We start from the raw sequence: 23,293 nt of genomic DNA on the forward strand, positions 1-23,293 counted from the left end.
TTTAAGATGTCCCAGAGCATAGAGTCAGCTCCTCAAGAGGGGAGTCAGGGTTGTTTGAACGAGAGGGACTTCTGCTCCCTAATCACTCCTTCCTGCTTTGCATTGTCCACTGACAAATCCAACCCACTCTCTTTTCCTTCCCACCCTAATAGGGAATTCCAATGGGCAAGGGAGTAGGGCTTGGCCTATATGGTACAGGTGGCACAATTATGCCATCCTCAGTTATTCCCCAGATGGGCTATTCCTTGGATGAAAATGGAGAAAAGTGTTCCCTTCCCACAGGACAAAGGAATAATTTAACTCTTGGATGACACTATAATTGTAGAGCAGATTAACCTTTCTAGAAGTCTGCCAGTATAGACAGAGTAAAGCAAGGTTTGAGAGGCCTGGAACTTTCTCCCTATTCAACCCCCCACTTTCAAAACATACACACACCCTGGGATGGTCTGTGGTTCTGCCCTCTCTCAGGGAAGGAATTCTTATATTGGTTAATGGTGAAAGGATTCTCTGTCTAGTCAAAGGAGCCATGCGAGGCTGCTGAAGAAAAAATCAGATTGCTGCTCCCCTTGTCCCACTCAACCACCCCCATGCTGGCTCTGAATCACTGCCAGGAGAGGGAACCAGGCAAGGGGAGGGAACAGGGCTACACGTCCCCTAGGGAAGGCAGTAAAGCATTCGTCCTAGGGGATACCCAATAAAGTGGGCACTATCCATGCAGCGGATGTTGTAGGCTGGGGCTCTAGGTACCGCTCTGTACCTCCACAAGTTTCCCTGGGGATGTATCCAGCCGACTCTCAGGAAGACATGCAATCCCTCCAACCAATTTAGATAAGATGGCCAGAACAGGCCTGACTACTTTCAATTTCTTATCCCTCCAGACCTATTCTACTCAATGTTTCTCACCAAGGCCCTTCCCAGCTCTGCTCCTTCCTCTTCTCTCTCCCTCCTGGTTAGTAGCCAGTTCTTTCCTTTTTCAAGAGTTCCTTTTAGCTGGAACCCTTCCCCATTGTTTTGTGATTCCCTACCTCCTCTCTGGCTCTACCCACATTTCCAGGTGGTAACTCCCTACTCCCTACTCCATCACCAGGAGCCTCCAGTCCTGGGATCCCCCAACTTGGGCCCTTCCAGTTCTGCACTAGTGTCTCAGATTTAGTCCCTCTGTTCTGAGGGCAGCATGGTGTAGTGGATGGAGCAGGAGACCATGAACCAGAAAGACCTGGATTCAAGTACTGCCTTTGACACATACTGGTTGTGTGACTCTGGGCAAATCACTTAGCTTCTCTGTTCTAGGCAACTAAGACTATAAGAGGCAGAGAAGGTGCTGACCTGCATCAGTGGGAGGAACTGCCTTATCTGGGAGTTCCTTACACTGATGAAATCATAGGTCCTATCCTTATCTATTGTTCCAAGTGCATATGGGCAGCTGTTGGTTTAATCTCCTCCCATCCCCACTAACCCCCAGACTTATCTCCCCCCACCCCCAACCCCTTGGTCTTCTGATAGATCTTAGTCTCAGATCTCATTCTGGCCTTAAGCTATAAATGAAGAAGAAGCAATTGAATATAAGCATTGAATTTTGACCCAGAATCCAGTAGAGAAAGGGTCCCCCTGTCATCACTGTGTCATGGCCTGCCTCATACACTTCCAGCCTCCTGTCTGTTGGTTTTTCCAAGAACTCATGCTCCTTGGTCTCTTCTGACCTCTAATTCTTGGGAAGGACAGACCGTCCAAGATTTTTGGTTGGAGATGGAGAGACCACAGCCCTGTGGGCTCTATGATCCCCTTGTCTTTCCTCAGAACCTGGCTACCCACAAAAAGCTAAGGGGAGACAGCATAATACCTCATACCCCCATAACCTTGGCAGGCTGAACACCTCTACCTTGATCTTCCATGGTAGTACTGAGGATTTCTGATTATGTAGGTGCTGTGTCCAAGGGAGAGTCTAGGCCTTAGGCCTAGCCTCAGCACTCATTCTCTGGGCCAGACCTTCTAGAAACTGCCTCCTTGTGCTCTGGGTGACAAGATCTTCCATTTGCTCTCTTTCCAACCACCATTAACTCTGTGGGAGGGACTGATGCTTCCCAGGGAGACACCAGCCTCCTTCCAAATATGTGACAAAATTTCTATCCACTCTGGAGCTCAACTGCTGAAAATAAAGCTGATCCTCCCAGGCAATGGTACAGACTCCAAGAAGGAATTCTGGAGACTGTTTCCATGGAAAGGCCACCCTCCCTCCCTCCCCAATCCATCATAGCTCCCCAGTAGCCACCCTCAGAGAGTAATGCAGAACCAGAGTTTACACTGGTATTGAGGAACAGGCGATAATTGCTTTATCCCACACTACATACTAGCAGTTTGCTGGTTTTTTAATCCTGCCACCCTCCTCTTTTCCTTTTGGTATGAGAAGAAAACCCTGCAGTGACATAGAGTGTCTGTGGGAGCCCCCTGGGGACAGACCTTTTGTTTTCCAGAAGGATAGACCCCATTCCCCTATCTCCTTGCTGCTGGCAAGCTTCTCAATGCCTCTGCCAAGACCTATAGATGAGCATGGCATCTCTGGGCAGTGGTGCTGGCCAGCGGAACACTGGCCACCCCCTTTCTGGTGCCAGTCCTAGCAGCTGAACTAAGATACCCATGGGACTAAGAAGTACTCCTTCCCCTACCCTGGAAGGCATAGGAAAGTATGTCCCAGGGGTCAGGTCAACTCAAATCAAACAAGATTCCTGTAAACTTCCCGGTAAACATCAAAGCACTATGTCAGTTATTAGTACTACTGTTTTCATTAGCCCAAGAGAGTACCTCCATTGCTGCGCATTCTAACTGCCACTTATCCCCATCTGAATAGCGTCTGTCCATTGAATGCTAGGCTATCTCCTATGTTTTGGGGTTTCCCTCCAACCAGAGAAGAGTCTGAAGGATTCTTTGCTTCTTCTATTCTCCCACCTTCTCTGCCTGAACAGCTCATCCACGGTATCTTGGTTTCTCCTTTCTGGGCCCTTCCCAGGCAGGGATCTCTGACGGCCTCCAGGTGGAGAGTGGAGACTAGCACTCATGAGTCAATTTGGGAAAGACATTCCCTTAGCCTGGTCCTAGTGGCAGTGCTGAGTTAGAGTGGAATTCGTCCAGATTGTGCCATAGACAGTTGGGTGACATGGTGGACTGAGCGCTAGGCCTGGAGTGAAGAAGACCTGAGTTGAAATCTGGATTGTGTGACCCTCAGTAAGTCACTTAACTTGTATCTGCCTCAGTTTCCTCAACTATAAAATTGGGATCATTAATAGCACCAACCTCCAGAAGTTGTTGGGGAGATCAAATGGGATAATATTTGGGAAGCACTTAGCACAGGGCCTGCACTGTAGCGAGCACTTAATAAATGCTTGTTCCCTACCCTTGTGCCCCCTCCCCCCATAATGAAAGTAGCATTAATAAGAACAGCAACAACGCCCAGCAGAATCTCATAGACTGGCCAAGCTGTGACATCTCAACCAGGATACAGCAGTGCTGATTTACTGTTTAGATTGTACTGGATTTACAGGTCCATTCTAGGTCCGACTCCCTTGGCCTTGGGTGAACCTGTCTTTAGGGAGAAAGCCCCAGAAGGCACTTCATCATTCTATCCCAAACTATAGGGAAAGAAATGTGAACGAACACTGTAAGCAATCCTCCTGAGAACGACAGGGAAGGCTGAGCTCTCTGACTTGGCCCAGCCCTTCATTTCCACCAGGAAGCATGTACAGATTCTACCACCCCATTCTTACTCCTCCTCTCTGTATTTCTCCACATACCTCCCCCTTCTATTCCCTCTACTTTTTTTTTTTTCCAGGAGAACATTCTGTACTTGTGCTGGGAACAGAATTGACCTGGGGAAATGGATCAGTGGCAGTTCCAATGAATGAGGTCGTTATAGGCAGCTGGGGCTTGGATGCCAAATGCTGCCTAATTAACAGGGCATACACACTCCCAGGCATCCTCTCCCTCCTTCTCCACTGCATACTCTTATTTCCAAGTGGGAAGGCACATCCATCCCTACAACTTGGCCTTGTCTTCCTTGCTTGTCTCCATGAGGGTGGGAAAGGAAAACTGAACTCTGTTTCCAGTGACCTTGGCAGGGACCTCTGCAAGGTCACTTGCCTCCACTATGGGCTCTCTGGACCTTTTAGACATGACATCTTCAGAAATGGCTAAGGAAACGGGATGCTTTGTAATCTAAAACTTCCTGGAAAAACCTGCCCCGTCTCTCACTAAGCCTGGTTTCTTGAGTGGTGGGAGGGTCACAGGGGAATTTTGTAGAGTAGGGCTATCCAACTTTAGGTTTTTATTGAAACAATAGACAATATATTTTGATTTGCCATTTTGCTCTGCGATAGCTCAGCTTCGTTTACTAAAACATTTATGTAAATTTCTATGCTTGTAGGCAGACCGCATAAATCACACAGGGCCGCATTTGGCCTGTGGGTGGCATTTTGGACTGCCTTGGCGTAGAGGAAGAGTTCCTCTGTTGCAAGAGTTCCAAACTTGGTATCCTCTATTTATTCCTGCCTATGTATATGTTGTCATATCCATTTGGACTGGAAGCTCCTTGAGGGCAGGTATGATTTCACTTTTGCCTTTATTTCTCCAGTACCTGATGCCAGACATTAAATGCCTAGTGATTAGTGGCGAGGGTTATGAAACAAAGGGGTTTGGGTTGGGGGAAGGTCAGATGAAAATGTTTGCAAAATTCGGTGGACAATAACACAGGGTACAAGCAGGTGCTGTGCACTGGGTGGGGGAGGAGGGGAGAGAGGGCAAAAGGGAGCTGACTCCAAAGTAGGCCTGAAAGGAGTCCTTTCTAGGCTAAGAATTCAAAGAATCCCCAAGGTCACATGTAAAAAGCACTTTGCAAACAGAGGAGCTCTCTATAAACGTGAGGAATTATTATGATGATCTAGTTAAAACTCCCACCCAGCACAGGAAACCCCTCTAGAGCATCCCTGACAGATGGCCCTTCATCTCCGCTTGAACACGCTTACTCATCACCCAGGCAGCCTACTCTATTTTCAGACAGCTCTAATTGTTAGAAAGTTCTTTCTTATATTATGTAGAAATATGCTGCCTTACCCCATTGGTCCTAGTTCTGATCTTCAGAAACTCACAGAACAAGTTTGCTCTCATTTCAACGTGACAACCCCTCAGATAGTTGTCGAAAGCTGCACCTCGCCCCTCTTCAGTCTTTTCTTCTCCAGGTTAACCACCCCCACCTCCTTTGCCTACTCTTATACAATAGAGTTTTGAGTCCCCTCACCACAGTATCATAGATCTAGAGCTCAGAGGGACCTCAGATGTCATTTAGTCTAATACCCTCACTTTACAAATGAGGAAACTGAGGCCCATAGAGGTAAAGTGACTTGCCCAAGGTCACACAGCTACAGAGCTTCCTAAATCTAGTGCTCTATCCACTTTAAGCACACTCATTGCTCTCTTTGTTTCTCCATTCGCCAGTTGCTCCACAGGATCTAGGGCTAGAAAGGACCTCAGAGGCCATCTAGTATAACTCCTTCGTTCTACAGATGAAGAAACTGAGGCCCAGAGAGATTAACTAACTTGCCTGAGGTCACTCAGGTAGCAAGTGTCACAAGCAGGACTTGAACCCAAATCCTTTGATTCAGAACCAGGGTTCTTCCAACTGTACCCTTTCTAAAATGTAGTGGCTAGAACTGCATAGAACACTGCAGGCATGGGCTTGGCCACAGCATTCCAGATGGCTTACTGTGATACCTAGGGTCATACAGCCTTCTCTGGAGTATTGCTCTTCTGGTCCCTGTCCTCTACTGCCAGGGCTGCAGATTTCTCTGGTCCCAGAGCTTGCTCTTAGGGAAAGGGCACTATCCAGAATCTATTAGCAGCCAGGCCCGCAGTGGGGCTCCCAGGGAGTGGGGGTAGGGATGATTTTTCCCTTCCCTTTCCCAGGGACCCTAAATCTTGGGAACACAAAGACCAAAGTCCTGTATATAATCTAGCTCTCTTGCCCTTCACTGCAAGACACTGTGGTACCTGGTTCTTCTGGTGAAACAAGGTACAAGTCCTCAAGTGCCTCATTTCCTTCACTGAAACAAGACACAAACCATCCTGGTGTCTTATTTCTCTGAATCCAGTTCCTGTTTTCTTCCCTGTGTTTTGCTGTGATAAGGTAACATTCTATTTTAACATTGGGTTTGGCCAGGTTGGCTTCATGAAAAAGGTACAAACTGATGACTATGCCCACTTGTCCCATCCACATAAAAAGCATCATAACATTCCTCTATCCCACATTATCTGGATAACATGGAGACCAGCAGGGTCCCAGAAAGAACCTACCTTGAGCTTCATAGCCAGGGTAGTGAGGCTTGTCCCCTGCCTTGGTGTTGGCATCCTCACCAAGGGCCAGCTGAAGCTGGGCAATGTTCATGCGGGCAGTGAGCTCTCCATTCCTATCTCCAATCTGTAGAGCAGACACCAGGGTGGAGGGAAAGGTGTACATGTTAGGATGGCATAAAAAGGTACCCAGGACTGCCTTTGCAGCAGAGGTTCTTCACATGGGGTTCGTGAGCTTGTTATTTTGTTTTTCATTTGAAAAGTATGTTTTAACATAGTTTCCTTTGTAATCCTTTGCATTTTATTTTATGCATTTAATAATAATTGCTAGCATTTATTATAGTGCTTTAAGGTTTGCAAAAACCCTGGGAAGATAGGTGATATTATTATCCTCATTTTACAAATGAGAAAACTGAGGCAGACAGAGGTTAAATGCCTTGCCCAGTCACACAGCTAGTAAATATCTGAGGTCAGATTTGAATTCAGGTCTTCCTGACTTCAGGTCCAACGCTCCCTCCGTTGCATCATGAAGCTGCCCAATTTAAAAACATTATACTGAGGAGGGAACCATTGGCTTCACTAGACAGCAAAAGGGGTCCAAAACACACAAAAAAGTTAACACTTGATTTACAGCAAGGGCTACGCTGCAATTTTAGAGGAGGTCCTCAAGTATCTGTTTGTGGCACCATCTTTTTCCTACCCTTCTGGTTCCTCAAACGAATTTCAAACTGGCTGTGTGTTCATAGTGAACCTTGGATTAAGAGACAAAAAGATATGAGTTCTAATCCTTGCTTTGATGCTAACTGTTCAGACTTAAACAGCCACTTCCCTTCTCTGGCCTCAGTTTCCTCATATGTAGAATGAGAGAGGTGGTGTATGAGGTAATGTCCAAGGTTCCTTCTAGTTCTTAACTTCCTATGATCTTCCTCACACATAGCAGATTGGCTACTATGACAGAAAATGAAAATGACAAATGTTGGCGACAATGTGGAAAAATTGGGACACTGATGCACCGTTGGTGGAGTTGTGCACTGATCCAACCATTCTGGAGAACAATTTGAAACTATGCCCAAAGAGCTATAAAACTGTGCATACCCTTTGGCCCAGCGGTATTACTACCAGGTCTGTATCCCAAAAAGATTTTAAAAAATACAAAAATATTTATAGCAGCTCTTTTTGTAGTGGCAAAGAATTGGAAATTAAGAGGATCCCCATCAATTGGGGAATGGCTGAACAAGTTGCAGTATATGATTGTGATGGAATACTATTGTTCTATAAGAAATGATGAGCAGAATGCTTTCAGAAAAACCTGGGAAGACTTACATGAACTGACACAAAGTGAAGTGAGCAGAACCAGGAAAACATTGTACACAGTAACAGCAATATTGTAAGGATGATCAGCTGTGAAAGATTTAGCTACCCTGATCAAGAAAATGATCCAAGACAATTCCAAAGGACCAATGATGAAAAATGCTGTCCACCTCCAGAGAAAGGACTGAAGGAGTCTGAAGGCAGATTGAAGCAGACTTTTTTTAGTTTCTTTATTTTTTTGTGTTTTTTTTGTCTGTTTTCTTTTGCAACATGGCTATTATGGAAATGTCTCGCATGACTTCACATGTATAATCTATATCAAATTGTTTGTCTTCTCAAGGGAGGAGGAGGAGAAAGGAGGGATAGAATTTAGAACTCAAAATTTCAAAAAACAAATGTTAAAGGGGCAGCTAGGTAGCAGAGTGGATTGAGCACCAGCCCTAGAGTCAAGAGGACCTGAGTTCAAATATGACCTCGGACACTTACTAGTTGTGTGACCCTTGGCAAGTCACTTAACCCCAACTGTCTCCAAAAAAAAAATGTTAATTTTTTTTACATGTGAGAAATATATAAGGAAATAAATACAAATATATTGGGAGAAAAACATCCTATGATCCTATGACTTAGGAAGTTTAGTATGTATGAACTTTCTCAGGGTGAGGCCTCACATTTTAATAAATGACAACATTTCCTCTTGTGTCTTAAGCCAAAGGAATGAAGCTTTAATATTTACAATTTCAGACATCATCTAGCTATTTTGTGGGAAGTAGCCTTCTTGGTGTCCCTAAAATGTCCATGACTTGTTACTGCTAGGTCTGTTGGCTTGGGTCTCTAAGGGTTCCTGGGAGGACTTCTTTCCCTGTCCCTTCTGTACCTTCCAGACCAAGCTCAGAGGCAGTTGTCTCTGATGCCTGCTCCCTATGTTGGCACAGGGTAGTCGGCACCTGCTAACAGTTATGCTGAACAGAGCAGTGGGTTAGGGGATCAGGGGTAGGCACTGGGAAATTTTTAGAATAGATGGGGTTTAGAAAGGCGACATGATGTGGAATTGCAAGGCTGTTTCTAGGAGGTGGGGGTGGCACAGAAGAAAGGGCAGAGTCACAAGGGAGGGAAGGAGACAAAGAGATATGGGAGGATTGAGTGAATATTTGAGGGGGTAGGCTACAGGAACAAGGGAAGAGACTGTTAAAAAGCAGGATGTGAAAATACAGAAAGTTAGGATTGAATCAAGATAAGTTACCACGGTGTACTTTGACTTTTTTTTTTTTTTTTTTGGTATTTATTTGTTGCTTCTCCCAGTAGAATGTAAGCCTCTTGAGAGTAGGGATAGTTTCATTTTTGTCTTTGTATCTCCAGCATCTAGCATAAAACAGGTCACTGATAAATGATTGTTGAATTTGATAGAATCAAAAGGGATCTGGACTGGGAGTCAGCACTGTACTTTAAGTCAAAGAATCTGGGTTCTAGTACTGGCTTTGTTGCTAACACTTTTGACTGAACTTCCCCTCTCTGGACTTCAGTCCCCCTATCCACAAAATAAAGGGGCTGTGCTAGATGACCTCTAAAGTTCCTTCCAGTTCTATCCTTTTATGTTGATGAGTCTGCCCCACATGGCAGTGAGGGCCAAATAAGATAATGGATGTCAGTCAGTAAATATGCATTTACTAAGTACCTACTAGGCGCTAAGGGCTGGAGACATGAGGGGCTCCTTTGGAAACTCCAAAGCAGAGGTGTCAAACACAAACCAGATTAAATGTAACTGGGAAATATTTAACAAAATAAATAAAAATGCAATAGAACGTAATACTAATATGTGGTTTTCTAAGTCAATGTGCAGCCCACGAGAATGTGGCCCCTTTTTTATTTGAGCTCTATATTATTCCTCTAGAGGGTGCTGGACAAACCTTAGGCATGATAATTATCACTATTATTTTAATATCATTACCTAGTATTTTTAGAAGCTTTTTAGGGGCCCTCCTTATAGAGAAAACTATCATTTAACAAAATGGAGAGTAGAGTGTTTATGTAATGATGAATTTTGTTCCCTAACGGTGTGACATTGAAATTCCAGTCTGTTTCAGAAACAAACTCTCTGATGCCATGTGCTGTCCTTGACTTTTTCTAGAAGAGAGGATGCTATTTGCATGTCCTAACAGGAGATGAGAAAAGGAGGGTGTCATCATTTTGCTCAGTGTTTGGGCTCTTCTTTCTTCCCAGGGCTTACTAGCCTGAGGTGAAATTCCTTAGCTTCCTAAATTCCTTCCTTTTCCTACTTTCTAACCCACCAAGAGGTCATATATTTAGTTGGATCGCAGAGAAGGTAGGAAAAAAGCCCAAAGATGTGCAGTGGTGAGACAGTCCAGGCCTTCTGGACACTAGACTGAGAAGAGAGGGGGACAGAGATACTGTCAGGTTCACCCTTCAAGGCTACCCACCTAGTTCAAATTCTCTCTTCACTGCTTCTCAGCCCCCAGTGATCTCCAATAGCACATGAAGTCTTTGTTTACATATAATCTTGGTTTTTTTTTTGTTTTTGTTTCACGTGAGTCTTATCTTCTCAGCTAGATTATAAGTGTCCTTGAGCACAGAGACCATGTCTTTTCCTTTCTCCCTTTTCCTCATACCAAGCACAGTGATAGCCATACAGCAGAGGAACTGATAAATACGTCAGCAGCACATCAAGGAGTTGTGATTTTCTCAGGATGGGGTCAATAGATACATGCTGATGAACTGATTGCAACTGCTTTCATTATGGTCCTCCTCCTTCCTCCTGGCATTTATTGGTTTGGCGGAGTGATATACTTGAAACAACTATTTGGGGGGGCGCTATCCCTGTAATGTCCCCAAGTAGCACCTGCAAGCTTCTAGGGCCCTTCCTCCCCCTTTCTAAGGCCCTTCTAAGGCCTCCCTGCCCCCTTTTCTCCAAGCCTGGGAAGCAGCAGACAGTCCTGGTATTGTTGTCATCCCCTCTTTAAGAAAGCCCGGCTGTGCTTCCCCCGGGCTTGGCCTCCAGCTGAAAGGTTGGGGCTAGCAGGCAGCTCTCCAAGTCAGAGCTGAGGAGTTAGTGTGCTTCCTCAATGATGGAGACAGAAGACAGTCCAGCCCAGCCCAGGGAATTGCTACCCTAGCTGCGTTGGAGGGGGGGCACCCCATTCCTGCCAATCAACCGAAGTACAAAGACCCACACAGTTATCGAGCTGGGCTTCTAGGCACAATGTGATTTCTCTCATGGTTGAGTGCCTTCTTCCTCACATCTCCCCTGCCTCCCTCCCTCCTCCTCTACAAAGAGCCCTGCTCTCTGCAGAACATACCAAGATCCAAGATGCCTGGGGCTCTAAACTGTCTGGAAATGAAAATCGCTCAGCTCTGTAGACAAATGTCAAAGGACTGAGCTCCATTCAGCCACCACCAGGCCTAGCCATTCTAACCAAGGGCACTCTCTCATCTTCTAGGCCAAGGGTTCTTAACCAGTGGTTCGTGAACTTGTTTTTTGTTTTTAAAATATGTTGATGCCTATATTCTGATATAATTGGACTCCTTTGTAATCCTATACATTTTATTTTGTGTTTAAAAAACATTTTTCTGAGAAGGGCTCCATAGGTTTCACCAAACATCCAAAGGGCTTTATGTCATGAAAAAAAGTTATGAACCCCTGTTCTAGGCCTGACCTCCATCCCTTTTCTTTCTTTATCCTCCCTGAAGATTGCTGTTGGGCAGAATGAGGAGAGAAGGGTCAAATATCAGGGAATCCGTCATCATCACGATAAACTAATCTTTATTGATGCCTTCTGTATGCCAGGTTCTGTAGTAGGTACCCTGGGGAATATAGAAACACTTGAGACATGGTCTCATGGATCTTGGCCCAGTCAGGGAGATAAGACAAGTATAAATAAAAATTTAACTAAAGACTCAGGGAAGTCTATGTTAAGTGCCAAATGAGTAACGTAGACTTTAAGTGCTAGGGGAGTTTAGAAAAAAGGGAAAACCTATTCAGACTTTGGTAGTGAGGGAAGGCTTCCCAGAGGAGGCAGTAGCTGAGCTGGGCCTGGAAGAATGGGTAAGATTAGATAGTCACTGAGGCACTTCAGGTGGGGGTTAGAACATGAGAGTTAAAAGGGTGTGCGTTTGTGTGTGGGCTGGGGGCCGTGGGGACAACCATTCTGGTTTGTGCAGAGGTTCTGGAGATGGGGTTGGTGGAGGGTGGGCGAGGAGGGAGAAAGGAGGTGGATTGTAGCAGTAGTAATTCATATTTATATTTAAATTTAAGGTTTATAAAGTGTTTTCCCTATTACTCTACTGGAGAGGTACAAGAGTATGGAGTTGGAATCAAGAATACCTGGGTTCAAATCTTGCCTCAAACACTTGCTAGCTGTATAATTCTGAGAAAGGAATGTGATTTCTCTTTGTCTCAGCTTGCTCAAATTTAAAATGGGGGTAATAATAGCTTCTCCCTCACAGTTATCATGAGAACAGAATGAGAAAATGTACGTAAAGCACTTTGCAAACCTTAAACTGCTTAATAATAAATGTAAGCTTAAAAAAAGGGCAGGTAATACAAATACTATTGTCCTTATTTTTCAAATGACAGGACTAGGAATCTCAGAGGTCATAGAGCCATAGATTTAGAACCAAAAAGGACTTTGGAGACTATTGAGCCCAACCTCTTCATTTTACAGAGGGGGAAACCGAGGCACAGAAAGTTTAAATGGCTTGCCTACGGTCACATAGCTAGTTAGTATCTAAAGTGAGATTTGAACCCTGGTCTTTCTCACTTTAAACCCAGTAAACTCTCTGATGCATGTGTTTGTTCAGGGTCACCCACTAATATATTTCAGAGCTGGAACTTAACCCAGTTTTCCTAACTTCAAGTCTGGGGCTCTTTCATCCTCTCTGAGCACCAGACCAAAGGAAGTTCAGCTTTATCCTTCGGCACTCAACTAGGTCCTAGATCCTAGAATTTTAAAGTTGAAAAAATCCTTTAAGATCATCTAATTCCCATATCTTGTTCTCCCTGAAGATAGAGGATTTAAAATGTCAGTAAAGAAAGTCATTGATTCGGGACTTCCAAAGCCTACCCAGGACACCATGGAAGCTGACCGGCAGGCCTGATTTGCAAACTAAACATCTTTGGGTGGGAGGGACTCATCTCACCTCATGGGAGATCTCAAGATGCTTCTTGGCAAAGGTCACTGCTTGTTCATGACTTCCTAGGGCCACATAAGCATTCCCCAAACTCCAGCAGGCTCGGCCCTCACCCACTCTGCCAAACAGGAAACATCATCATTCATTCCACAGTGAGACAGAAGGGAAGCTAATGGTCAAGGCACTCCTGTATCACCCTCTTTCTCTTTAGCCTTCTTCCCTCAACACAGCAAAAAACATCTAATCAAGACCAAGTTAAAAGGGACTTCTGAACGGCAGGGTCTATTTTTAAATTCCCTGCCCCTGCCTTGTGTTCAAAATCCTCGAAATGTAATAAAAAATAATGGTTCTGACATTACTGAAGCAGTGAGGTGAGGGGAGCATGTTTCAGACAGGGGGAAGACAATGCACAGAGCTCGGGTGCTTTCTCTAAAATCGGCCTGGGTTCAAGGTCCCTGCCATTTTCCGCAACCTAGGAGGAGACCCACCACAAGGCAGCGATCTCCAAGGGCAGCCCCAGCCACAGTTCTGGTGGGTGTTGGCCTTTAAAATAGGGACTTTGTTCAGCTGTTTAGGTTCTTTCACATAACTGGTGCTCAAATACGAACAGGGTGGACAAATTAATGTATGAGCCATTGAATGTGGGAAGGGTCAGTATAAAATGTGTGGTCAGCCAGATTGTTTAGGGAAATTATCTTGCATGGGTGAGTTGTGTCCACTTAAATGGGTCTGACCCAAAGTCTGGCCCAGTTAACTGGGACTCACCCATAGTCTGTCCCAGTTAAATGGGTCTGACCCAAAATCTGGCCAAGCCAAATGGGTCTAGCCTTAGAGAGTCTCCATTTCCTTATGCTCCAAGTCTAAGGTGGTCCCCAGGTGGGGAATAGCGAAGTTCAGGGACTCCTCTCCTTTTACCAGGGGTTCCCCTGGCATTGCAACTCCAGCTCCCCCAAATTGCTCTTGTCCCTTCTTTACAAATTTGATGTCGTTGCTCCATCTAGTGGTAGGACAAACCCACAATTCTGCTGCAATTGCTATCCTTCATTGGCAGAGGATGCAGGGGTGGGGAACCTGCAGCCTCCAGGCTACGTGTGGCCTTCTAGGTCCTTGGGTATGGCCTTTTGACTGAATCCAAGTTTTGCAGAACAAATCCTTTTGTTAAGGGGATTTGTTCTGTGAAGTTTGGATTCAGTCAAAGGGCTGAACTTGAGGACCTAGAGGGCCACTTGTGGCTTCAAGGTAGCAGGTTCCTCATCCCTCAACTAGAGCATTTGGGATTTTGGGGCATAGGACTGTTAGGGACAAAATCTTGGGCTTCAGAGATCATAGGTGTGACCCCCCCCTGGGGCGCACTGATGGAAGTCTAACCGGACTCGTCAGCGCTGTCCTCCAGAAATTTAGAATCTGTCTGATGATCAGTTTTCTAGTAACATCTCTATCTCTCCCTTTCCCAATCTCTCTCTCTCTCTCTCTCTTAAACACACACACACACACACACACACACACACACACACACACACACGTGCCACTTTCCTGGCCATCTTCTCTTTTTTAAGGTCATCAACTATTGCCCTCATCCCAGGCCTCTCCTGCAGTCTACCCCCCAATGCTTACAGAGCAGGCCCCTTGGCTGTCTACGAGGGCAGCCTGATTCAGAGACAAGCAGGCATATCTACCTATCCCCCAGCTCCTGGGCTATAAGCAGGTGTCGCAGGTGGTACTCGACCGCGCGCTCGTAGTCCTGCAGAAGTGTGTAGGTGTTGCCAAGGCTGTAGCAGGCCTGGGCCTCCACGGCCTGGTCCTTCAGTTGTCGGGACAGCTGGAGCGTCTTTCTGCATTTAGGACAGAAAGATTTCTCCATCAGGTCAGGCTGCCAGGAAAGGGGTCTGGGACAGCCGGGAGAGAAGCACAGAATGTTAGAACTAAGGGGGACCTTAGAGACCATCAGCTGGGATCCCCTCCTTTCATCCCTCTGATACTTCCTACCTGTGTGACCTTGGGCAAGTCACTTAGCCTCCCTGGGCCTTAATTTCCTCCTCAGTAAAATGAAAGTGTTGGCCTTCTAGATGGCCTCTAAGGACTCTTCTGGCTCTAGATCTGTGATATGATACATATGAAAAAATTGAGATCGAGTGTCTCATGTAGCTAGTTGGTGATATGTCAGGATTGCATGGAAAATGGAAGGAAGAGACCGGGTTGAATGACAAAAAGGTCAGGGTTCATCCATCATGACCTGGTCCTGTTTTGTAGGTAGGAGGCCAAATGATTCCTCCCTAGTCTCCTCTGCTCACTCAATTCTCATCCCAAAGCAAAAATTGCAGAGGGATGGGTAGGTAGGTGAGTAGGTGGGTGGGTAAGGTCAAGCTCAGAATAGGGTTATTGTCAAGACAATCAGTGTATTCAGGATGAGGAACATGTTCAGGGTCACTGATATGGTATAGGCAGGGGTATGGTTAGGTTTAGGGGTGTTGTGAGGGCTGTGGATGTAGCCTGGGTTGGGGGGGGTGGTTAAGAAAAAACCATATGAACCACTGGAGTTTCCTTCAAAGGGAAGTGTAATGAGCACTGCCCAGAATCCTTTCCGGTAGCCCCTTAAAGCAGTCTGTGCCCCTGGGGAGGAGGCATTTCTTTATACCTCTGCATCTGGGTGTCCCTGCTAATATTTTAGGGCATAGTTTTATCTTCCTTGTGTGAACACCTGGGACACTGTCATCTCCCACACTTCCTAGAATGGCCACCAGGGGGCAAGCAGAGATCTCCCAATCAGAGTCTCACAAAGGGCTCCCCAGTAGAAAAGGTTTGGGGGAGAATGGGAGGATAGGGATGAGAAGTATCAAGAATACTGCTGACTGTTTCAGAGCCTTCCCCAAGGGATCAAGACCTTTGAGTTTGCTTCTCTCACTTAGTAAAGAAACATTTATTAAGCACCTACTATGTGCCAGGCACTGTACTAAGAACTGGAGATACAAAGAGAAGTGAAAGACAGTATTTGATCTGAGCCACAGTCTAATGGGGGAGATAACACGTAAATAATTTGTGCCCAAGCAAACTATATACAGGATAAACTGCAAATAATCAACAGAGAAAAGGCACTAGAATTAAGTGAGACTTGGAAAGGATTCCCTTTGAAGGTGAGATTTTAGTTGGAATTTGAAAGAAACCAGGAGGCAGGGATGAGGAGAGAGCGCATTTCAGGCATGAAAGATAGCCAGCGAAAAGACCCAGAACAAAGAGATAGAGATGGAGTGTCTCCTTTGAAGAACAGTAAGGAGGCCAGGGTCATTGGATCACGGGGTCCTTGGGAGGGTCTAAGGTAAAAGAAGACTAGAAAGGTAGGGAAGAGGGACAGGTTATGCAGGGCTTTGTACACTAAACAAAGGATTTTATATTTGATCCTGGAGGTGATGGGGAGTCACTTGAGTTTTTTATTTAATTAACTAACTAATGAAATCCATGGACAAAGCATTTATTAAATGCTTATTATATTATATATATATTATTATATATATTATATATATATTAGAGCTGTAAAGACAAAAGTGAAAAATTCCCATCCCGAGGATTTCTAATGGCAGAGACAACAGGTGCATCTACGAGAATATATCTAAATGAAACAAAATGAAAACAAGGTAGTTCTGGGAGGGAGGGCCCTAGCAGATAGAGGGGGTGGGGATCAGGAAAGCCTTCATGTAGGTGGCACTTGAACTGAGACTTGAAGGAATTCCAAGAGTCAGAGGTGAGGAGGTAGTGCATTCCAGGTACTGGGGGCCCCTAGTGCAAAGCCCTAGAGGGGGGAAATTATTACATGGGCAACATTGAGGAGGCCGGATCCAAGGGGGGAATAAAATATAAGACGACTGGAAAGGTAGGAAGGGTGCACGGTCTAAAAGGCTTTAAATGCCAAACAGAGGAGTTTACATTTGATCGTGGAGATGGCAGGGAGCCACTGGAGTTTATTGAGTAGGGTGGTGACAATGAGTGGACCTATGCTTAGGAAAATCACCTTGGTGACTATGTGGAAGTTGGAGTGGAAGGAGGTGAGACTGAGGTAGAGAAACCAAAAAGGAGGATATTGCAATAGTCTAGGTGGGAGGTGATGAGGAGCTGAACTAGGGTGGTGGTTGGGTGAGTAGAGATGAGGGAACATATGAGAAATATTGTGGAAAAACTATAAGATTTGCAATGACTTTAGCTATTCTCAGCAACCCAAGACAATCCTAAAGGGTTTATGATGAAGTATGTTATCTGCCTCCAGAGAAAGAACTGATATTGTCTGAATATAGACTGAAACATATTGTCTTCCTTCCTTCCTTCTTTTTTCTTTCTTCCTTCCTTCCTTTCCTCTCTGTTATTTGAGTCTTCTTGTACAAAATGACTAATATGTAAATGTTTTATATGATTGCACATATTGGATTGTTTACTATCTCATGGCGGTGGGAGGGGAAGGAACTTTAAAAAAAACTAAAAGAATTAATGTTAAAAGAATTATTTTAACATGTACTTGGGGGAAAACAAAATATTATTTAAAAAAGTTTCCTCATGATTTACGGGTTCCTATCATAGGACCTTTGCATCTTTTATATTTTATACAGCAGTAGGTGAAATAAAGGGTGTCTATACCTAAAAAATGCAAAAAACTGTAAGATTTGGTGACTGATTGGATATGTGGGGTAAGAGTAAAGAGCTGAGGATGACACTCATGTTGTGAATTGAGAGGATGGGGATGCTCTTAACAGTAACAGGGAAGTATTGGAAAAGGGTGGGTTTTTGGAGAAAGATAATGAACTATGCTTTGGCTCTGTTGAGTTTAAGTTGCCTATGGGACATTCAGGAGACAGCTAGGTGGTGTAGTGGATAGGGCCTGGAGTCAGGAAGACCCGAGTTTAAATCCAGCCACAAACACTTGCTAGCTCTGTGACCCTGGGCAAGTCACTTAGCTTCTGTCTGCCTTATTCCACTGGAGAAGGGAACGGCAGAGCACTCAAGTATCTTTTCCAAGAAAATCTCATGGACAAGACAGTGAATGGGGCCATGAAGAGTTAGACACAACTGAAGGACTGAACAACAAATGGAACTGGTTCAAAACATCCAATAAGAAATTTGTGACAAAAGACTGGAGCTTAGCTGAGAGACTAGGGCTGGATATACAGATTGGGAAACCATGTGTATAGAGATGATCATTAAACTCAGGGGAGCTAACGTCACCAAGTCAAAGACTATAGAGAGCAGAGAGAAGAAGATGCAGGACAGGACGCTGGTGTGCACCCACCGCTGCTGAGTGACACAGATGATGAATAAGGAACGGAGACAAAGAAGGCATGGTTAGACAGGGAGGAGGAGAAGCAGGAAAGCAGTATCATGAAAACCCAAATAGGAGAACGTCTAGGAAGATAGGGCAGTCGACAGCATCAAAAGCTGTATAGAGGTCAAGGAGGACAGAGATGGAGAAGGGGCCATCAAAGTTGGCAAGTTAGTTAATTTCTCTAAACCTCAGTTTCTTCATCTATAAAATGGTGCCTGTCACTCTCCTAAATAAGGCCTGGGACCCTTTCCTGTGGACCTTTTCACTATATATGGGAGAGAGGTGAGGAAAGCAGAGCAGTGACTTGGGACCCGCCGTCCTCTATTTCTGCCTCCCAAGGACTTCTCATTCCCTTTGTGGCTTCCTAAATGGATAGTAAGCTCCTTGAGGGCAGGTGCTTCACTTTCGTCTTTGTATTTCCATAGCTTAGCACTGTGCCAGGCAAATAGTAAGTGCTTAATAATTACTTGTGGATGAATTGATTTTTACCAAACATTAGTCTATCAAAGTCTCCTCCTAAGGTATCTTGGGCAGCTAGGTGGCTCAGTGGATAGAGAGAGCTGGGCCTGGAGTCAGGAAGACCTGAGTTCAAATCCAGCCTCAGACACTTAACTAGCTGTGTGACCCCGGACAGGTCACTTAGTTCCCTCATCTGGAGAAAGAAATGGCAGACCACTTGAGTATCTTGGCCAAGAAAATGCCAGTAGGGTCATAAGGAGTCAGAGACGCTGAAATGATTGAACAATGATATCCTTTTGGACCTATACGTTGTTTCTAAGGCCTTGAGGAAATCCTTGACAATCCCCTTGAGGCCCTGAGCAAATTCCATCTCCTCAAATGATCTGGCCTTCAAACTTGAGTCCCTAGGGAATCAAATACCATATTAGGGACAGTCTTAGCTCCAGCCTCCTGACAGCCAGACTGCCCCCAGGAAGACCACTTACTTGTAGTACTCTGCTGAGACATCAAACCGCCCCAGGAAGATGTGGGCATTCCCTAGGTTACTGTATGCTCTCCTTTCAGCCGCTTTGTCTCCAAATTCCTTGGCAATGGCAAGTCTCTGAAAAACAAAGATTCATACACAGAGCTTAGAGAGGAAAAACAATGAATGAGTATTCATAGGATGGGCACTGTTTCTCATAAATCCTGCTACTGGAAAACAAGTGGAGGTGGGAGTGGGGTAAGGGTTCCTCTGGGCCTTGAGGAGGAAACAAGATCTTCTCGATTATCTACCATGGGTGGATAATTCTTCCACCCAGTAACAGGCAGCTTGTACTCAGGAATGGTAAACTTTTTAAAAATTTGGCTAAAATTTAAAAGGAAAAAATTAAAATTAAAATTAGGCTAAATTTGTCTGCAAAATAATTAACCACTACTGATTTCCTTTGTCTTTAGTACATTTTTATTCTGAACTCAATAAACAGCAAATAAAACAGGTATTTCCACATATACAGCAGAACAGAAAAAGAGGGCTGGATGTGAAACTGAAGGTCTCTGCTATGTATAGCTGGCATCTGCTGTTCTCCATCATCTATTGCTTTTGCATTGTCTTTGTCACTACTCTCCTCCAACCAAGATAAGGAATCTGCCATTTAATGATGATGCTAGGCCAGCATTTATAGAGCACCTTAAGGTTTGTAAAACACTTTCCAAATATCTTGTGTTATCCTTAACAATGACCCTGGGAGGCAGGTGCTAACATTGTCCCCATTTACTGACGAGGAAACAGACACATTAAGTAATTTGCCCAGGATCACATTGCTAGTAAGTGTCTGATTCAGAATTTGAACTCAGGGCTTCCTGAATCAGGGCTCAGCACTCAATCTACTACGCCGACTAATGGCTTTGGAGGCAGGGGAGGAGCCTCGGAGCTGGGAGGTTGAGTACAGCTCAGAGCATCTGAAGGGGTAGGGAAGCAGGGAGATAAGAGGATCATAGCTAACGTTTATACGGCGCTTAAAGGTTTGCAAAGTGCTTTATATAGGTTTTCTCATTTGATCCTGATCCCTAACAGGGAGTGACCTCCACATTTAACAGTGAGTATACCCCAAGGCACACCTCTGTCCTGGTTCCTTTTCTCTCTGCTCCCTACAGTCTCTCACATGGTGACTTCATCAGCTCTTCTGGATTTAATGATCATTTCTATGCACATGATTCACAAATGTATATATATCTAGTCCTAGTCTCGCTCTTAAACTCCAGTCTCACATCACAAATTGCCTATTGGATATTTTGAATTAGATGTTCCACAGACATCTCCTGACTCAACATGTTCAAATCATATCCATTATGTGTAAGAGAACTGGATCTTCGTGTCTTATTTAGCTCCTTGTTCCTGTTTGGAGACTAAGCCCCATATAAGGACAATCTGGAGGGATTGTGTGGGGGGTGGTGGGGAGTGGAAAATGGGAGAGGGTATTGGTACTTGTCAAAAGAACTCCCAATGTAGGAGTCAAGAGACCTGGAATCTAGTCCTGACTTTACCACTAACTATCTGTGTTGTTTAGTTGCTTTTTCAGTCATGCCTGACTCTCTGTGACCCCATCTGGGGTTTTTTGAGCAAAGATACTGGAGTGATTTGCCATTTCCTCTACCAGCTCATTTTACAGATGAGATAACTAAGGCAAATAGGGTTAGGTGACTTGCCTAGGGTCACATAGCTAGTGAGTGTCTAAGGGCAGATTTGAACTGTTCCTGACTTCACTCTATCCATTGTACCACTCGGCTGCACTTAACTGGCTGTTACCACGAATAAAACCCTTCTTTCAGGCCCTCAGCATTTTTCTCTGTAAAAAGAGGAGGTTGCTTCTTAAGCAATTCCATGTTTCAGGAGAGACACACTTGACCCCAGAAAGAGGGGAAAAGGCCCCAGGGATAATCGCTTACCTCCTTGTGGAAGGTGATGGCTTCACTAAAATTTCCCAGGAGGTACTGAGTGTTGCCAAGGTTCCCATAGGCCCGGCCCTGGGCAGCCCGGTCTCCCAGCTCCTTTACCAGAGACAAGTTCCGCCTGTGGAATCCCAAAAGTCCATCAGAGTAATCATTCCTGCTTATAGTGCTGAGAGCCATGGCCTAGCCTCCCCTCGTCAGATGTGAGGTTCTGTTACTGCCCCAGCTCCCAAGCGACCTCCCATAGACAAGTGTGAGCCAGAAAAGAAGGAGACTTAAGAGGGGAGAAAGGTAGCTATGCTTTGGCTGAAGCTGATGAGGTGCATCCCGGGCGGCTACTTACTCATAGAATTCTGAAGCTTTCTGCAGTGTCTCCCGGACATCCAGGGGCAGGTGGCCAGGGTCCTGGGCAGAGTTCCAGGACAGCTGCTTCCCCTTGGCATGATACACATTACCGATGTTGTACAGGGCCCTTGCTTCCCCTACCTGTAGAGGTATAAATTATTTAGGAAAAACACCTTCCTGCAAGGAAGAAACTACCTATTTCATACTCTTGAGCTCCTCCTCTCAAAATTGCATTTTTTAAAATAGGGCAGACTATAAAATTAAATCTAATAAATTATAAAGAATGAGATACTTGTGGTCTGACCTGGAATTTTGTACCAGATTAATTTAGCACACTCTAATATTGATTAGATATAGCACAATAGCAAGTTGGGCTTTTATCTTAGCATTAACTAATTGCTCTCCTTTGCTTAAGGCCTGGACTGGCCATTTCTAGTCACTCCTTTACCTAGCCCAGCAGGAACTTAGAGTAAGGAGCTTTGAAACCAAATTTCTCCTGATTCCAGAGAAGGCGATTCAGGACCCAAGGAAGCTGCAAGTAGGAAATTCTGCCTATGCTGCTACTTCTTTATCTAGGCATGAGTTGCTTTCCCCTAGTAGAATATAAAGTCTTTGAGTGTAGGGACCATTTCTTTTTTTGTCTTGGTATCCATGATGCCTGGCACATATTAAGAGCTTAGTAAATCTTGGTGGAATTGAAGTGATGCTGTTAGTCCTTTGAACAGACCGAGTGGTATAGGGGAGTGAAGGGGGCAGAATGAGGAAGTTGGGGACTGATTCACAATGTGCCTTCATTCTTTAAGGCTGAAAGTTTGTGAAATCCGAGAGTATCTGACACACCCATATTCAAATGTTGAGCCTGGATGTAGTTGTATTCTTGGGCCAAAAAGAATTTTTAAAAAAATATTCAAATTTTTGGATTATCTGTATCTATGCTCTCTTCAGATCTCTTCCAATGATATAGACAGTTGGGCACTGAATAAAATAACACCTCTGGATTTGCAAATGAAATGTTGCCCCTTAATTGGTCTGGACACAGACAGGGTTAGGAGAGCATGATGTGGTCAGTTGGGGGTGGGGTGGACAAGAGAGATGGGGGTGGGAAGAAAGAGCTGGCTATGGAGAACTTCTGGAAAAGTTTTGTCTTCCGGAGGAATGTCTGTCTTTGGACTCTTACCTTGTCACCCTGCTCCTGGGAAATGTCCAGGTGTCTCTGGCAGCAGACAACAGCTTCCTCAAAACGGCCCAAGATTTTGAGGGTATTGCCTAGGTTGCCACTGGCTTTGGCTTCCCCAATTCGGTCTCCAATAGTTCTGGGGGAATGGAGGTGGGAAGATAGTAGATTAGCTCAGCAGGAAGGATTTAGAGCAGAAGTTGGGGCCTTCAGGCTCAAATGACCACCTCCCTTCCCCCACCCAGGCCCTGAGCAGTGTAGCTCATCCCCTTAACTAGCCTGAAATAGAAACTTTGACTTTGGTCCTAAAAGGAACCACTTCTTGACCTCCCTGAACTCACACTATGCCTATTAGAGCACTTAGAAGCCTGTAATTCCAGTGGTCAGTGTCTGAATGCCTTGAGGACATAGCTCAGACACAGCTTGGTTTGTCTGTGCAAAGAATTCAGGCTTTAGCAGATTTTGATATTCCCAGGCTTAGCAAACCAAAGACTGAGCATAGGACAGGGGGATCCCCACCAGGGAGCACAATACTGTTTCTTCATGCCCGTTGGCAAGGTAAAGATATAAAGTAATGTATAAACACCATTTATCTCAATCTGGAAACTGTTACCAAGCAGAGCTCCCACTTGAAGCCTTTTAAGGCAACTAGAATCTCCAACCTCTAGGGAAATAAGTTCCATAAATCCTTGCTACATGAGCCAACCCTTCAAGCTACCTCTTTAGGAGACCTCTAAGAGGGACTCCCTAGTTCTAGCAAATCTTCTTTCCCCTTCTCCATACCTTCTATGACTTAA

General features: G+C 44.9%; 1 protein-coding gene across 2 annotated transcripts in view; it reads right to left on the reverse strand.

The window, feature by feature from the left end:
- GPSM1 (G protein signaling modulator 1) overlaps positions 1 to 23,293 on the reverse strand; it is a 135,965-nt gene that overhangs the window by 56,160 nt on the left and 56,512 nt on the right. For both annotated transcript variants that reach the window (XM_036751770.1, XM_036751771.1), the window contains exons 3-9: positions 22,500 to 22,635; positions 21,321 to 21,463; positions 20,975 to 21,098; positions 19,033 to 19,148; positions 14,463 to 14,618; positions 12,796 to 12,904; positions 6,337 to 6,460 (exon numbers count right to left, since the gene is read on the reverse strand). In XM_036751770.1, coding sequence (XP_036607665.1) covers positions 6,337 to 6,460; positions 12,796 to 12,904; positions 14,463 to 14,618; positions 19,033 to 19,148; positions 20,975 to 21,098; positions 21,321 to 21,463; positions 22,500 to 22,635 — 908 coding nt within the window. The remainder of the gene's footprint in view (positions 1 to 6,336; positions 6,461 to 12,795; positions 12,905 to 14,462; positions 14,619 to 19,032; positions 19,149 to 20,974; positions 21,099 to 21,320; positions 21,464 to 22,499; positions 22,636 to 23,293) is intronic.

The sequence above is a fragment of the Trichosurus vulpecula genome, chromosome 3 (genome assembly GCF_011100635.1).
Source record: "Trichosurus vulpecula isolate mTriVul1 chromosome 3, mTriVul1.pri, whole genome shotgun sequence".
NCBI lineage: Eukaryota > Metazoa > Chordata > Mammalia > Diprotodontia > Phalangeridae > Trichosurus > Trichosurus vulpecula.